Consider the following 13,192-nt stretch of genomic DNA (forward strand, 5'->3'; position numbering starts at 1 on the left):
CCCTCCCTCCCCTTCTTGCTGCCTCCCCCATGCCTCTACAGGGACGGCCTGCGGTCTGGGGGCTTTGTTTTCCAGTTTTTTTTTTTTTTTCCTGTGCTCAGGCCAGAGCTGTTGGACCTTGAACAGCAGACAAGACAGGTGCCTCCCTCATGGCCCAGACAGGTTCTCTGCTAGTAGAACCATGGGTTTCTCACAGGGACAGACTGAACCTGGGTAGAGCCCAGCCCCCACCACAGCACAGGTGCACCTGTGGGCAGCTTCCTGTTTCCATAGGGGCCCTAGCAGCTGACACTAGTTCCTGTCCTTACCATCCTCATCCCAGTCAGGCTGCAGCCTCACATCCGTCCCAGTGCCCCTGACAGCTCAGTGTGCACACACTGGTGTTCCCGTGGTGCAGGCAGGTTGATCTGCACAGACATCCTCCTGCCATGTAAACTGATCTACTTGTACACCACACAATTCTGCACACATTCACAGGTGTGAACAGCACACACCTCTACCTTACACACAGGGAGGTCACACAGACACCTCCACCTGTGCTGGCATATAAAACTTGTGAGAACAGCAGTGTACTCCAGTCCACCAAGGGTGACATCTGAAACTACACATGCACCTGGGCACAGCCACAGTCCACCAAACACATACATAGCATGCAGTTGTCTGGCATATCTTCCAGTACACGTTTAAATATACTCATTCCGGGCATGGTGGCACATACCTGGAATCCCAGCAGCTCAGGAGGCTGAGGCAGGAGGATCATGAGTTCCAAGCCAGCCTCAGCAACTTAGCAAGACCCTAAACAACTCAGAGAGACCCTGTCTCTAAATAAAATATAAAAAAGGGCTCAGTGGTTAAGCCCTATGGTACCGGTTCAATCCCTAGTGCCAAATAAATACAGACAGACAGACACACCATACACTCATACACACATACATAGTGCTGCTTCTCACAACACACACTCTGCCCCTGTGCCCTTGTTTCTTATGCAGTTATATACTCAAGAGACTTTTATCTCCTGAAATTTGGGACATGAACTTGAGGACTCTGCTTGATGTGCCTCTGTGTCCTGAAAGTGGGAAATGGTGGCGGGACAGATGTACATCCCCCCTGCACCTGGCCAGTCTCTTCATGTACACTGCTCTGACCCAAGAGCAGTGGGATGGAGGGGTGGGTCCAAGTGGGTCATGATGGGTTTGGTGGCTGCCATCAGGTTCAGGGGGATGACTGCTTGGGTTCTATCACCCCCGATTAAGATATGTGAATGTTGGGGAAATAGGATGTGGGTAGACCCCAGGTCCCCAAGGTCTCTGGGCAGCCCTGTCCATCCACTCACTTCCTCCTCCAGCTGTGGACTGCTGTGACTGCCCCCAAGAGGGGGAGGTAGCTGGAGGCTTAGTGGTGGCTGGGCCCCCACCCCCCAGGAAACTCAAAACCCTGGGCCAGCCGCTGGTGGCGGGTTGGGGCAGGCACAAAGAGGGCCTCTGTGCAGCCGGCTGGGCTGCCCACAGGATTCTGGGGGAGGCAGTAGGAGCCGGTTTCCGTCCCGTTCTGCTTCCTGCGGAGGCCGCCGGAATGCCCGGAGCTCTGGCCCAGCCTGGCCTGTCCGGCCCACCCAGAGCCCCTTCCCCTGTCTTCCTGGGCCTTGAGGCACAGCTGAGGACTTTGCCGCAACAGTGCCCTAAGGTGATTTGCCCAAAGCCTGAGAACCACCCCGAAGACCCATGGGGAACTTCGGGGCAACCCCAGGCTGAGAGCTGAACTGGGCCTCATATTCCAGCTGACATCCCTCTCACCATTTTCCTTGGAGTCCTTGGAGAGCCAGGCCCTGGAATAACACAGACCTGGGTTTAAGTCCTGGCTCTGCCACCTACTGACCTCGTGACCTTAAGTAACTTTATCTCCCTAAGCCTCAGTTGCCTCATCTATAAAATGAGGATGATGACAGTCAAATAAAGGGAAATAGAGAGAATCCATTGGTAAAATGCATAGGACCTGGCAGAGAGTGAGTGCTCATTCTTAGCGGACCTGCCATTGTCATGTCCTTTGGAGAAGCACGCACTTGCCCCAGTAAGCTATGCATCATCTGGGGCTCATTCTAAACCATGTGACTTGCTCAAAACCCTTCTCTTCAGGTCTGCCTCCCTACCTGCAAGTCATATCATTGATTCAGGCCTTCTGAGACTCGGAGGGTAGATGGGGAGTCACTATTTGGAATCTTTCCCCCCGCCTGCCCCGTATCTCTCTCCTTCCCCATGGGACCCTGTGGGGTCATGATTCCTGCAGTTTGGGCTGAGGAGCAAGAACCATTCTACCAGGTTTGGTGACGCAAGTCTGTAATCCCAGTGGCTTGGGAGGCTGAGGCAGGAGGATGGTGAGTTCAAAGCCAACCTCGGCAACAGCAAGGAGCTAAGCAACTCAGTGAGACCCTGTCTCTAATAAAACACAAAATAGGGCTAGGGGATGTGGCTCAGTGGTTGAGTGCCCTTGAGTTCAATTCCCCTTTATCCCCACCCCCACCCCCTGCCCAGGAAAGAACCATTCTTCATATTTTTCAGATGGGAAAGGGCAGGGCCACAAACCCACACCTCTCCAGTTCCTACCCACTCCTGTTGAAAGGTGCCACCCACCCTGCAGACAAACATACACCTCACACAGGAACTCCAAAGGACAGAGCACTCCCCAAGATCCAGGGGTCACCAGTAGGCAGGGTAGCATTTTATGTACATCACAACTGCTCATCAAATTTCCTGCTCTAAACAGGGCAGTCCATTTCTTCCTTCAGAGGGTGGGTGTGAGGTAAAGCATACATGATGTCTGGCACAGAGGAAGGAGTGTGTTAGCTGTGACCCTTGTGGTCCTATGTGACATGAGGAAACAGGATTCAAAGGCTGTATGCCAAAGTCACAATAAGGAAAGACTTGCCCGATCCTTTAAAGCCTTCAGAATCCGGCCTGAAGGAGGTGTTAGTTGAGGAGGGTTCTGTCTTTCAGAGGCATCCTAGGCTCCTCATCGTCCCACTCCCTAGAACCCAGGTCAAGAGCACACCTGCTGCCTGGGGCTTTAGGGTGCTACTCCATGAATGGGCTGAGCCTCTCCGCCCACTGTTTTGGGGAGCTCTAGAAGAGGAACAGAGGCCCACATGCCCCTGCGGTTTTTCTGGAAACTTGTGTCTCAGCCTGTTTCAGGCTAAGAAAGGGGTGGCACCTGCCCTAGGAGAAGGGGTTTAAGAGGAAGGCCAGATGTCAGGGTAGAGTCCAGGAAGTGCGACCACAGTGCCCTTTCTGTCCTTGACGGTTGGTCTTGGGGTTATAGTATCAGCTGGGGCTGTGTTTCTGTCTCCAAGATCACTGTCACAGGGTGTTTCTCCTGGACTTGAGTGGGGCTTTTTCCCCTCTGGAAACTCCCCAGGCTGAATCATGGAGATCAGAGACAGAGCGCGCGCGCGCACACACACACACACACGCACACACCATTGTTCAGCTTAGTTCACCCATCGTAGCCTGTGGCCTGCGCTTCCTGCCACCACAGGTCTGCATGCCATCTGTCTGTCCATCTCGCCTTGGAGACCAAGGAGACCACTTCACCAAAGTGGGTGGAGGGCTGTGGTGGGGCTCTCAGCAACTGTAGAAATTGACTTGTGCCAGGGCATGTGGGTTTGCAGAGCCCACCTACTATCACCCAGGTGGCCAGTGCCTTGGGGTCCCCAAATGCAGTCTCCTCCAGAAAGCCTTTCATCTGCAGGCAGGAAAGACCTGGAAGACTGGTACAGCTAGCAAGGAATCAAGGAGGGTAGGTGTCTTGGACAAACCCTGTACTTGAAAAGGGCGACTATTGCACAGTAAAAAATGTACTCAAAATCTTATATATAAGGGTGTATCGAATTACACCCTTAAAAATGGGCAGATTTTATAGTATGTAAGCTATATTTCAATAAAGCTGTTTTTAAAAATCATGCCCTTGGTCTCAAGGCCCTGTTCAGTTGGGACCCATTCAAGCTCCTGGCCACACCTCACACCTGCCTCCCTGCTTCTTAGTGATGCTTTCAGGCGGCATCCTCTCTGGAAACCTCTGTGGCAGCCCCTTCCTCCAGGAAGGCCTCCTGCCCTGCTCTGTCCCATTCCAGCTCTTGCTTCCCACTGGCTCATGTGGCCACCAGTCCAACTCCCGTGCACTCCTGGGGGCAAGACCAGAGTCTGAGTCCTTTTGTCCCTCAAGTATCACAGGGCAAGGGCTGCCACTGGAACAGGTAGGTGGTAGAGGGTCTGTGTGCAGCCAAGCATCTGGAACATCCAGCTGTGGACCACCTGTGTACATGTATGTCTGGGCACACAGTGCCATCCCATCTCAGGATATGATCTCCTCCCCCGCGCTGCCCAGCCTGTAGGGTTCAGAACCCAGCCCTACAGGAGTGAAGGGAAGCTCTTCTGGGGCTGAGGGTGGAGCGAGGGTACCGCCACTACCTCCAGTGACCTCATTGCCTGTTGGCATTATGATGTCGCTGGTCTAGCATTCTGAGTTCCTGCCTGTGCATCTCCAAGCTCCCAGGTGGGGGCACTCCCCTGGGGTCTGTGACAGCTCGCCCCTGACCACAGAGAGGTGACAGGCATGGTAACAGTTCTGGGGTGGGGGGGTGTTGGGTAACTGGGTCACCTTGCCCTGGGCCATTCTTGTTAATTGCCCAAATAGAACAAAGGCAGTCACAAAGCAGGGTGACTAATACTTGGGCTCCAGGCTCAAGCTCTGCCCCTACTGGGCACCAGCTCTTTGACCTTGGGCAGACTGCTTGAACTTCAGTGAGCCTTAGTTTTCTCATCTCTGAAATTGGTTAATCGTTCTCTCCTTGGGTTCCGTTAACATGTGAAGCATAAGAACACTGGGACACAGTAGGTCCTCAATAAATGCAAGCTGATAGGATTAGTTAAGGGAACCGGAGTGCCAACTTTGGTTGACACTGGATCCGGGAGTAGAGGGTCTGTGCCTTCTAGGGTAGAGGCAGGGAGTGGTCCCCTGTAGCAGGGTGACCCTATTCGGACTTTCTCTTCCCAGTGTAGCCACAAAAGGTGTTGGCCCTGTGGCCAAGAACTTACTGCCCTCTATCCTCCTCTCTCCTTCTCTTCTCCCCAAGCCTGGTGGGTCTCAGCTGGTCTCCTTCTGCAGACTTGTCCAACTGCTTCTCTTGGTCCTTGTGCCCCTGGAGTCTAGGACTCTCAGGGCTGTGGATCTCTCAGACGCTGAAGACCTGAGCCCAGACTAGGTACCTTGGGTCCCTAGATCTCTCTGAGCCCTATCACCCCAGTTTCTGGTCCCCTATCTGCCCTTTGTCCTCTAACTTTGACCCTTGCCCCCTCCTCACCAGGTCCCTTGTTCTCAAACCTACCTCTGTCTCTCCATTCTCTATCCCTACCACCTGTCTCTGTTCTTCTGCCGCTATGTCCTCCTGTGTCCCCATCTCTCCATGACTTGTTCCCCTGCCCCCTAGGCTCTGTCCCCGCCCGTCAGCCCCTGGTCCCAGCTCTCGCCCGCCCGGCTCCTGCATGGACAAAGGGGTCCTTTGTGGGCTGACCGCGGCTGGCGGGGCGGCGGGGCGCTGGCTCCGCATTGCTGATGAAACGGAGCCCTTTGTTGTCCCTCCTCAGGCGCAGTATTTCTTTTTGGGGGCTGGATGCGTTCCTGGCAGGGCCGATGATGGATGCGCCCGCCGCCACCCGCCTGCCCGCCAGCTTTCCCTCCCGCTCATTCCCGCTCCGCTTCAACGCAGCCCCAGCTCCTCCCCTGCTTGCCTGGGCACTGCCAGGCCCTTACTGGCCTGGGAGAGGTTGCTGTGTGCCCTGTAGTAGAAGGCTGGGTCCTAGGAGAATGTCGCTTCCATGTCCTCCCCTTCTGTGAGTAGGGCAGACGGGGTCTGTGATCAGGGGTCCACTGGGACCAGGGCATCAGCTTTTCCCAAGGTCTGAAGGAGATAAGCAGGTTCAGGGGCAAATTTGGAACAAGCGTAAGGAAGAGGCCATGAAAACTAAATGCAGTTGTCTGCCCTTTCTGGGGTTTTGAGGACAATTAACCCCCTGGGGCCAGTCCCCCTTGTGTATCCTCCCCTACCTTCAGCTTCTGGAGCTAGCTGACACACCAATGTTTTTCCTGCAGCACCTGTTTAGTAACATCACATTCTCTGTCCCAAGCTCATGATCATGTTCCAGGAACTGGGGAGCTAAGGCCAGGTGGTCCCTGAGGAAGGACAGTAAAGTAGAGGGTCAGAGAAATTCTAAGAGGGGGCCAGCAATGAACAGAACAGAAGGTTTGTACCCACCAAGAGAGACTCAGGATGGAGACAAAAGCAGGGGCTCAGCCAGAGCGCCTGCCCTGAACCAACGCGGGCCTGGCTGTTGAAGGGAGCTGACTTCTAATTGACCTGCCCGCCCCGCACGCAGAGCCAGATTCTGGAGCTGTGAGGAGGGAGGGAGCCAACGAGCAGAGCAAGAGCAGCGTTAATGCAGCTATTGATTTCTGCCACCAGCCAGCAGGCCACAGAAGTGGGGGACGCACGCAGGGGCCGGGGTGCAGAGTGCTCCCCGCCCTACCTCTATAGCGTGAAGACCCTGCCTTCTCCTGCCTTTTCCCTTCTGCTGTATCTGGAGCTGCTGGGGTGTGGTCCAGGGCATGTTGGCCTTTCAGATGAGCAGGAGCTAGGAGAGGTGACTCGGTGGTGACCACCCTCATCTCCACTAGCCCTGGTCCGCTACCCCTAACCAGGGTCTCTGATGCCACCAGTCTTTGAGCTGAAAAATCGATCCTTGGACATAATGTGGTCCTTTTGCTCTCACTACATTTCTGACCTCTGACCCCTTAGCCCCTCCAGGACACTGCCAGGCCCTCCTGGGTCTGTCTTGGACTCTGCCAGCTTGCCTGGCTCTTCCTCCTCAGGCATCTGCCTTCACTAGGGAGGAAGGAGTCTTGGTGGGCTCATGTCGCTGGGGAGGGCCAAGGAACTTGCGGCTCTTGACACCAGCGTGCGTTGCCTCACTGTGGAGCTTTTTCCTTGACCATGTTCGCCCCTCTTTGTGGTCACTTGTTGGCAGTCTTGGGGCAGGCTCTGCCTGCTCAGGGTCTCCATTTCCCCCTCTATAATGCCGAGGACTAGATGATCTTCTGGGACAGGCTGAGTGTCGGGGGCAGCTGGACTGGGGGATGATAGGGTTGTCTGGGGACAAAGATCCAATGTGTTCCCTCCTTCAAGCCCAGGACAGGACAGGGTTTACCAGATGTGTGCCTCCCCCCTGAGCCACCAGCTGCTGGGCCCTGTCCTCCCACCCCTCTTCTGACAGGTGCTGACTTAGAAGCAGGCAGAGAAGGGACACTAGAGAGCCAGAACTGATGAGGAAACTGCCACCCTGCTCCATGTGGGCCAGTTCCTTCCAGCTGTGGAGGCTGGCTGCTCAGATGCCTTAGCCTTGAAGCCCGCGTACAGAGGCCTTCTCTTGGGAAGGGGCACCCATGGAAGCGGCTGAAGGACACGCTTTTACGTGGCTCCACTTCTCTAGGGTCACAGCTGCCCTTGGTTCCTGCCTGCCCCAGCCAGGGGCCCCTCCTGCCTGCAGTCCACCCCTGGGTTCTCATGTGGACCTCACCCAGGCCAGACTCTTGACAGATCTTGTGAGGCCTCTTCCCCTACCATATCTGGGAGCCAGGCCAGAGCACAGCAGAGGCCCAAGTAGACATGAGAGTAGAGTCTGAGATGATAATGACTGTGGTTTGGGAGTTGAGGAAGAAGTATATGCATAGGCATGTTGTCCCCCTCTCAGGGGAAGGCTTGTCCTCTGGTCCAGTGCTGCCTGCTCTCTAGTAGGAAGTTAGATGTTCCTTGAAATAAGGATTCTAAACCTGGCCTGTGTCCTCCCACCAACTTAGGAGGCTGAGGCAGGAGGATTGCAAGTTGAAGGCCAATCTTAGCACCTTAGCAAGACCCTTAACAACTTTGTAAGACCCTGTCTCGAATGAAAATAAAAAGTGGCCAGGTACAGTGGCTCATGCCTATAGTCCCAGCAGCTTAGGAGACTGAGGCAGGAGGACAACAAGTTCAAAACCAATCTCAGCAATTTACCAAGACCCTGTCTCAAAATTTAAAAAAAAAAATAGAAAAGGGCTGGGGATATGGCTCAGTGGTTAAGCACCCTTGTGGTTTAATCCCTGTTACCTAAAAATAAAAAAGTGCTGAGGATGTAGCTCAGTGTAGAACACTCGTGATTTCACACGCGTGCGCCACACACGAAGGAAGGAAAGAAAAGGAAGGTTTCTATACTCTGTTGGCAGACTCTGGGGACTCTGGTTTATACATAGCAACCAGGTTCCTTTTCCTCTAGTACTTGTCAGAGCCTTGAAATAGCAGATGTATATTAGAAATCTCCAAATGAAAATCCAAGAGCAGCTTCCCAGACTTTTTGGTATATACCTTTAAGCACTCCTCTCCCTAGGAAGGTCCAGGGAAGGAAGGTTAGAAAGTAGAAGTGACCCTAATCCTCCAAGGTTAATAAGTATCTCCAGTTCTTTTCCACCCCAGCAAGGAAGGAGTGCCTGTCTCTATCAGGTGTTCTAGAACAAAGCAGGACAAATCCATGTCTTGGAGCTGTGGTCTGAGCCTGCACTGTGCCACCTGAGACCCATGTGTCCATGGGCTAGTAATTATTATTATTTTTTTTTTTCTTTTTCAGCGCTAGGGATGGAGCCCAGGGTCCCATACATGCTAGGCAAGCACTCTGCCATTGAGCCCCGTCCATAGCCTGGGCTAGTAATACTCTTAGACCTTGTTTTCCGCATCTGTAAAATAGAGGATTACCAGCCACTACTTTGCAGGGTTCTTCTGAGTCTTAACTGAAGTAGTACAAATAAAAAATTCCTTAACCAAGGTGGGCTTGGCACTTAATAAATGCCTCATCAGTCTGGTGGTTGTTACTGTGGTGATGGTGGGGAAGTTGAAGGAGGAGGGATTTGTTGCTATTCTCACCCTATATCCTCTTGTCCCTACAGAGTAAAGACTCTTCTACGGGGACACCTGACCATGTGCCGGCCCTGAGCAGCAAGGCCCACCAGGCACCTCCTTTGTGGGCAGCAGGGCCAAACACTTGCCTGTGAACCCCAGCAGTTGGCAGCCTCCCTCTGCAGCAGGGTCCGGGCCTGGGCCCCACCATGTCGAGCCTCAGCGGTGGCTCCCAAGAGGCCGGCGGCAGTAGTAGCAGCAGCAGCAGCAGCAGTACCACCACCACCACCAGTAGCAGTGGCAGTGGCCCAAAGGCAGGAGCAACTGAAAAGGGTGCGGCAGTGGCAACTGCTGCGTCAGCCTCGGTGGCAGATGACACACCACCCCCAGAGCGTCGGAACAAGAGTGGCATCATCAGCGAACCCCTGAACAAGAGTCTGCGTCGTTCCCGCCCCCTCTCCCACTACTCTTCCTTTGGTGGCAGTGGTGGCAGTGGCAGCCTGATGGGCGGGGAGTCTGCTGACAAGGCAGCGGCGGCTGCGGCCGCGGCCTCCCTCTTGGCCAATGGTCACGACCTGGCGGCAGCCATGGCGGTGGACAAAAGCAACCCTACCTCAAAGCACAAAAGTGGTGCTGTGGCCAGCCTGCTGAGCAAGGCAGAGCGGGCCTCGGAGCTGGCAGCTGAGGGACAGCTGACGCTGCAGCAGTTCGCGCAGTCCACGGAGATGCTGAAGCGCGTGGTGCAGGAGCACCTACCACTGATGAGCGAGGCGGGCGCTGGCCTGCCCGACATGGAGGCCGTGGCGGGCGCCGAGGCCCTCAATGGCCAGTCCGACTTCCCCTACCTGGGCGCTTTCCCCATCAACCCGGGCCTCTTCATCATGACCCCCGCAGGTGTGTTCCTGGCCGAGAGCGCGCTGCACATGGCCGGCCTGGCCGAGTACCCCATGCAGGGAGAGCTAGCCTCTGCCATCAGCTCGGGCAAGAAGAAGCGGAAACGCTGCGGCATGTGTGCGCCCTGCCGGCGGCGCATCAACTGTGAGCAGTGCAGCAGTTGTAGGAACCGAAAGACTGGCCATCAGATTTGCAAATTCAGAAAATGTGAGGAACTCAAAAAGAAGCCTTCCGCTGCTCTGGAGGTAACGGCTCCTTAGAGGGAGGTGTGTGGGCTCTTGATCCGTCTGGCAGTCCAAACCCATCCCCCAGCCCCGGAGCCCAAATTTCCTACCTGGGCGAGTGTCTGGGGGAAGGCCCGGCCAGTCCTGGGGCCTGGGGGTCTGGCTTCAAGACACCAACCAGTTCACTGCCCTAAAAGTCAGAGCCACATCCTGAAACCTGAACAGGCTGTAGTTTGCAAGGCACTGGGATACCGATGCCCCACCTGGGCTCTGGGTCAAGGATTGACATTACCATATAGGTCCCGTTTCTCTGAGACATGTCCTACAGCATCCAGTCCGTGATCTGAGATTCTGGAACTGTCCCCTGTCCCATTTGAGGGATTCTGTCCCATGTACCCATAGAGCTCAGCCTTTCCCCCAAGGTCTCCCAAGGGTAGAGCAGCTCCAGTCTAGTCTGCCCTACGCTGAGGCCTGGAAGATTCCTGAATCTGTGCACCGAGTTCACGGATTTTGGGGCCTGGGCTGGGGTGGCCATGAGCCTGGATACAGTACAGGCAAGTCAGCAAGGGCCTGTCTACCATGGGGTGGGTTTAGAGAAGGCATAGAAGTTCCCATGCTGCTTTCTCTCCACTCTGTGGCAGGGCCTGTCTCTGTGCCCCCAGACGTGACAACCTAGCTGGAGTGCCAGGCCTGGGTACAAAGCATCTTTTCATCTTGCTCTGTCCCCTGCCCCTGGCACCGCCCCTCTACCAGTGGGCTTGACGCAAATCTCCAGAATGGTTAGAAAACAACAATGGTATCCTGGCCATGGCCCCTGGCCACCCCCTCCAGCCCCAGACCTCATGGGTGTGTTTGCCTATGTGCAAACAAAGGCACCCACTTTCGTCCGGTGTAGAGAAGCACGCACACCTGCCTGGTCCTCATATCTCATTATAGACACAGCTGCTTGTTGACCACCCATTACCCTCTTTCCCCACACCGTTCCACATGCACCGCACAGTCTAGCAGAGCGCGACAGACACCCCCTATACATAGCCAGTGCACACGCTGATTTGACAGAAACATGGACACAGCCCCCAGATTTCGGCATGGCCACCGGGTGCTCAGTGCCTTTGGGCCAGGGGAAGGGGTTTTCCTATGGAAAGAGGGTTCCTGGGCACAGTGGCTCGGGAGGCCTCAGGATGCTCTGGGCCCTCCAGCGGTCACAGCTCCTTCTCTGGCCTGGCCTGGCCAGGATAGCAGGAACTCTGCGGGGTGGCTGCCTTTACTCCAGGCCTACCCCTCCACCATGAGGCCGTCCACGGTGAGCATCTTGCGCCTGGCCCACCTGGACCCTGACTGAACTCTCTCCTTGTTTTTGTCTCCCGCCCCGCCAGAAGGTGATGCTTCCGACGGGAGCCGCCTTCCGGTGGTTTCAGTGACAAGGCGGCGGGAACCCAAAGCTGCCCTCTCCGTGCAATGTCACTGCTCGCGTGGTCTCCGGCAAGGGATTCGGGCGAAGACAAACGGATGCACCCGTCTTTAGAACCAAAAATATTCTCTCACAGATTTCATTCCTGTTTTTATATATATATTTTTTGTTGTCGTTTTAACATCTCCACGTCCCTAGTATAAAAAAGAAAAAAAAAAGAAGAAAAAAATTTAACTGCTTTTTCGGAAGAACAACAGCAACAACAAAGAGGTAAAGGCGAATCTATAAAGTACCGAGACTTCCTGGGCAAAGAATGGACAATCAGTCTCCTTCCTGTGTCGATGTCGATGTTGTCTGTGCAGGAGATGCCGTTTTTGTGTAGAGAATGTAAATTTTCTGTAACCTTTTGAAATCTAGTTACTAATAAGCACTACTGTAATTTAGCACAGTTTAACTCCACCCTCATTTAAACTTCCTTTGATTCTTTCCGATCATGAAATAGTGCATAGTTTGCCTGGAGAATCCACTCACGTTTATAAAGAGATTGTTGATGGCGCCGTGTAGAAGCCCCTTCTGTATCCATCCACGTGTGCAGAGCTGTCGGTGGGAGCTCGCTGCGGGGAGGGGGCACTGCCCCACCCCCAGGCCCAGGCCAGCCATGCTACACCCACTGTCCCTGACCGGGATCCCCCCACCCCAATCGTGATGATTTTGGAAAGATGAAAGTTCTGTCTGTTTATCCACTGAGATCTGGGGGGGCCTGTGTCTTGATATTTCCAATCCTGGCTACTTTCCCTTAGAGAAAATAAGTCCTTTTTTCAGCTTCGCTAATAGCAGCAGAAGAAAGGGCTTCTTTGCGTGGTCCCCTGCCGGTGGGGGTGGGTGCCCAGGGGGCCCCCTGCGGCCTGGGGCCCCCTGCCCATGGCCAGCTTCCTGCTGATGAACATGCTGTTTGTATTGTTTTAGGAAACCAGGCTGTTTTGTGAATAAAACGAATGCATGTTTGTGTCACTGAAGCACCACTGGCTTCTTGCTCTCTGGTTTTGGGGGGCTGGTTTGGGGCTTTCTGGGACCATCTTGAGGGGGGAGAAGGGTGGCCCAGGGATATTTAGAGTGAGGTCTCTTGGTAAGAGAGGCCTTCTGGATCCATCAAGGAGCAGCCTGGAGAAAGGACAGAAATGGCCTCCACTTGGAAAGGGCTTATACTGAAGCACCCCACCTGCCTGCTCACATCCCAGACCTCAGAACCTGGGCCGCCAGGATCCTCACTCACCTGGAGCCATGTTCTCTTTTCCCCTAGATTAATCAGGCCTCATGGTGCAAAGCAACCTGCAGTCTTGGGGAGGGGTCTGGGCTGCCTCTTGGGATCCCATTCCTTTCTTGTGCCATGGCAGGGATCTAGTACATCCCCAGCCACTGTTCTGTTCCCCGGGAGACTGCTCCAGTCTGAGCCCCGGTTCACGATGGCCAGGTTGTATCCAAGCACACAGAGACCCCTCCCTCCATTCTTCAGGCCTAAGAGTTACTAGACTTGACTTCTGGGGAAGTCATCACACACAGCCACAGGGTCTAGGAAGCCACATGCTCTAGCCTGAACAGGAAGGAGTGGCAGTTGCATGCCCTTCTCTACATATCACAGAGGCCAGCCTGAAAGATATTTCCTATCCATCCACTGGGGAAAGCATTATTTTCACC

The 13,192-nt window shown here is 54.5% G+C and overlaps 1 protein-coding gene across 2 annotated transcripts in view; it reads left to right on the plus strand.

Moving 5' to 3' along the window:
* The window catches only part of Cxxc5 (CXXC finger protein 5), a 33,501-nt gene extending 20,988 nt beyond the window's left edge, over positions 1 to 12,513 (plus strand). For both annotated transcript variants that reach the window (XM_048811641.1, XM_015484828.2), the window contains exons 2-3: positions 9,019 to 10,107; positions 11,463 to 12,513. In XM_048811641.1, the coding sequence (XP_048667598.1) occupies positions 9,178 to 10,107; positions 11,463 to 11,507 (975 nt within the window). In that variant the 5' untranslated portion in view covers positions 9,019 to 9,177 and the 3' untranslated portion in view covers positions 11,508 to 12,513. The remainder of the gene's footprint in view (positions 1 to 9,018; positions 10,108 to 11,462) is intronic.
* The last annotated feature ends 679 nt before the right edge of the window (positions 12,514 to 13,192 follow it).

Source organism: Marmota marmota, unplaced genomic scaffold (genome assembly GCF_001458135.2).
Source record: "Marmota marmota marmota unplaced genomic scaffold, marMar, whole genome shotgun sequence".
NCBI lineage: Eukaryota > Metazoa > Chordata > Mammalia > Rodentia > Sciuridae > Marmota > Marmota marmota.